The sequence below is a fragment of the Cariama cristata genome, unplaced genomic scaffold (genome assembly GCF_000690535.1).
Source record: "Cariama cristata isolate BGI_N322 unplaced genomic scaffold, ASM69053v1 scaffold35912, whole genome shotgun sequence".
Classification (NCBI taxonomy): domain Eukaryota; kingdom Metazoa; phylum Chordata; class Aves; order Cariamiformes; family Cariamidae; genus Cariama; species Cariama cristata.
This window is the reverse complement of record NW_009605031.1, coordinates 1-2256: the sequence shown is the minus strand read 5'-3', so window position 1 is coordinate 2256 and position 2256 is coordinate 1. Positions and strand designations below refer to the sequence as shown.

The following is a 2256-nucleotide window of genomic DNA, read 5'->3' as shown; positions in this document are numbered from 1 at the left end:
GCTGAACCGGGGAAGGAGACACCCCTCTCGGCCCCCAGCCGGGCACTGCGGGATGGTGTGTGCCGGGGGGGACACTCGTGGGTCTGCCTGAGGGGGTCGTGGGGATAAGGGGTGATGAGGCACTGGTGGCATCTCTGCCCACTGCGATGGATCTGCAGAGGATGGTGCCATACTGGGAGGGTCCATCCCCTTCCCCAGCCCAACGAGGGTGGCAGGGCTGGTTCCACCCCATCCCCTCTGGGAAATGTTCCTTCCAGCCACAGCTGAGGACCACCGTGCTCAGCACACCCAACAGCACCCATTCCCTGGGTGGGCATCACCCTCCCCGACACACACACAGAGCGCTCAGGTTGGGCAGTATTCTCGGGGGGACACCAAGAGCACCCACCAGCTCAGCACCCTCTGGTGAGAAGCACCCAGCTTTATTTTCCCAAGCCAAGGCAGGTGAGCAGGGGGCTGGCTCATGGGACACCCCCCACCCCTCCTAGATGAAGCGTTTGTTCTCCTCCCGGTAGTCGTAGGGGTCTCCGGCGAAGGGCAGCGGCGGTGGGTGGTTGTAGATGCCCATGAGGAAGATCCAGAGGGTGCCCACCACCAGCATGGGGGTGATGAGGAAGAGGCAGAGGCGGTCCAGGGTCCGGGCCACGTGGTTCCAGTTGTCCTTCTCCTGGGGAGGGAACCAGGAGCCAGGCAGTGGGGGATACAGTGGGCACAAGGAGCCCCCTCTGCCCTCCCTGTGCCCATGGCCCCCACCTCATTGTAGCTGTTTTTCTCCCTTATGTGCTTGACGATGAAGTTGGCGCTGTCAACGATGGGTTTTAAGTGCTCGTAGAGCTGCTCCTCACCCGTGTCCATGCCCGGCGGTGCCAAACCTGGGGGCGAAAGGTGTGGTTAGATGGACTCCAAAGGACTGCCACCCTTGGAGACCCCCCCATTCCGCCACCCTTCCCCGTGTCCCCACAGAGGGATCGCGGCTCACGGGCAGGGGTGACGCGGCTGGCCAGCCCGTGCCGCTCCGACTGCTTCTCGAACATGAGCTCGCTGCGGGACTTGACGCTGAAGTACTCCTCTGCCTTGGCGATGTAGCCGGCCGAGCTAGAGCGCCGGATGGACGGGGCTCCCGCCGGGCTCTCGGCCGGCTGAGACATCCCCAGCAGGCGGGGCAGGCTCTCCAGGAAGACCTGGGGCACAGGAGGGGGTGTCAGGTCATTTGGCCACCTCCCCTGTGCAATGCCACCTTGTTCCCACCTTCTGCTCCCAACCTGGGTGTGCAACTCCTTGGAGCGGCACAGATGGGATACTTCGATGCAATGCTGGGGCTGTGCTGTCCCATGCCCTCCATGGGGCACGGTGCCACCTCTGTACCCACCAGTTCACCCACCCCAGCCCGGCATTCTGCTCACCTCTTTGACCCAGTCAGACATAATGTGGGTGCTGGGGGTGCGGAAATGGAAGTTGAGGACCACGACGCAGATCACAACCACGGCTGTCACCAGCAGCATGATGAAAAGCAGGTACCTGTTGGGGGGGCACGGACCTGGGGCTGGCATTGCCACACTGGGCTGGGCACAGGTAGAACTGCCCTCTGGCACCGCGGGGACCCTGCGATGTCCCCGCTGCACCCAACGCTGCCCAAGACTCACTTGCCGATGAGGGGGATAGCATGGGATGTTGCGGGCAGGCGCTGGGAGATGAGCAGAAGGAAGACAGACTGGGCCAGGAGCACTGAGATCACCAGGGTCATCTTCTCACCACCTGGAGAGCAGATGAGCTCTGGGCAAGCCCTGCTCCAGGTCCCCCTCCCAGTGCCCCCAGTGCTGGGATTGCCTCCCACATAGGGTATCTTGTGCCCAAGTGTGCCTCTGCCTGACTGGGATGACGGTGCCCTATGTGGGGGTGTTCCAGTACCAGGGCGTCCCCGTGCTGAGCATTGGGGTGTCCCCATGTCAGAGGACCTGGTGCAGGTGTGGGATGTGGGGGTGACCCTTGTGCCTGGCGTGGGTGCCACGGGGCTCACTCACTGTCGGCAGGCAGGTAGAAGACAAGGATGGCCATGAAGGCGATGAGGATGCAGGGCGTGACAATGTTGATGACATAGAAGAGTGGCTTGCGCTTGATGATGAGGTAGAAGGTGATGTCCTGGTGCTCACTGCTCTCGGGGGGGTTCTCAGGGTGGATGTTCTTGCGGGCCGGGCGATGGATGATTTCCCATTCCCCATTCTCTGCCAGGGCACATGGGACAGCACATGGCATGGG

General features: G+C 62.7%; 1 protein-coding gene across 1 annotated transcript; it reads right to left on the bottom strand.

The window, feature by feature from the left end:
• Positions 1-484: 484 nt before the first annotated feature.
• CHRND (cholinergic receptor, nicotinic, delta (muscle)) lies at positions 485-2235 on the bottom strand (the record flags this gene model as incomplete). Its single annotated transcript, XM_009695808.1, has 6 exons — positions 485-667; positions 754-872; positions 980-1181; positions 1404-1518; positions 1644-1755; positions 2022-2235. Coding segments are annotated over 6 exons (945 nt in total), but the record flags the coding sequence as incomplete, so codon positions are not given.
• Between the last annotated feature and the right edge of the window lie 21 nt (positions 2236-2256).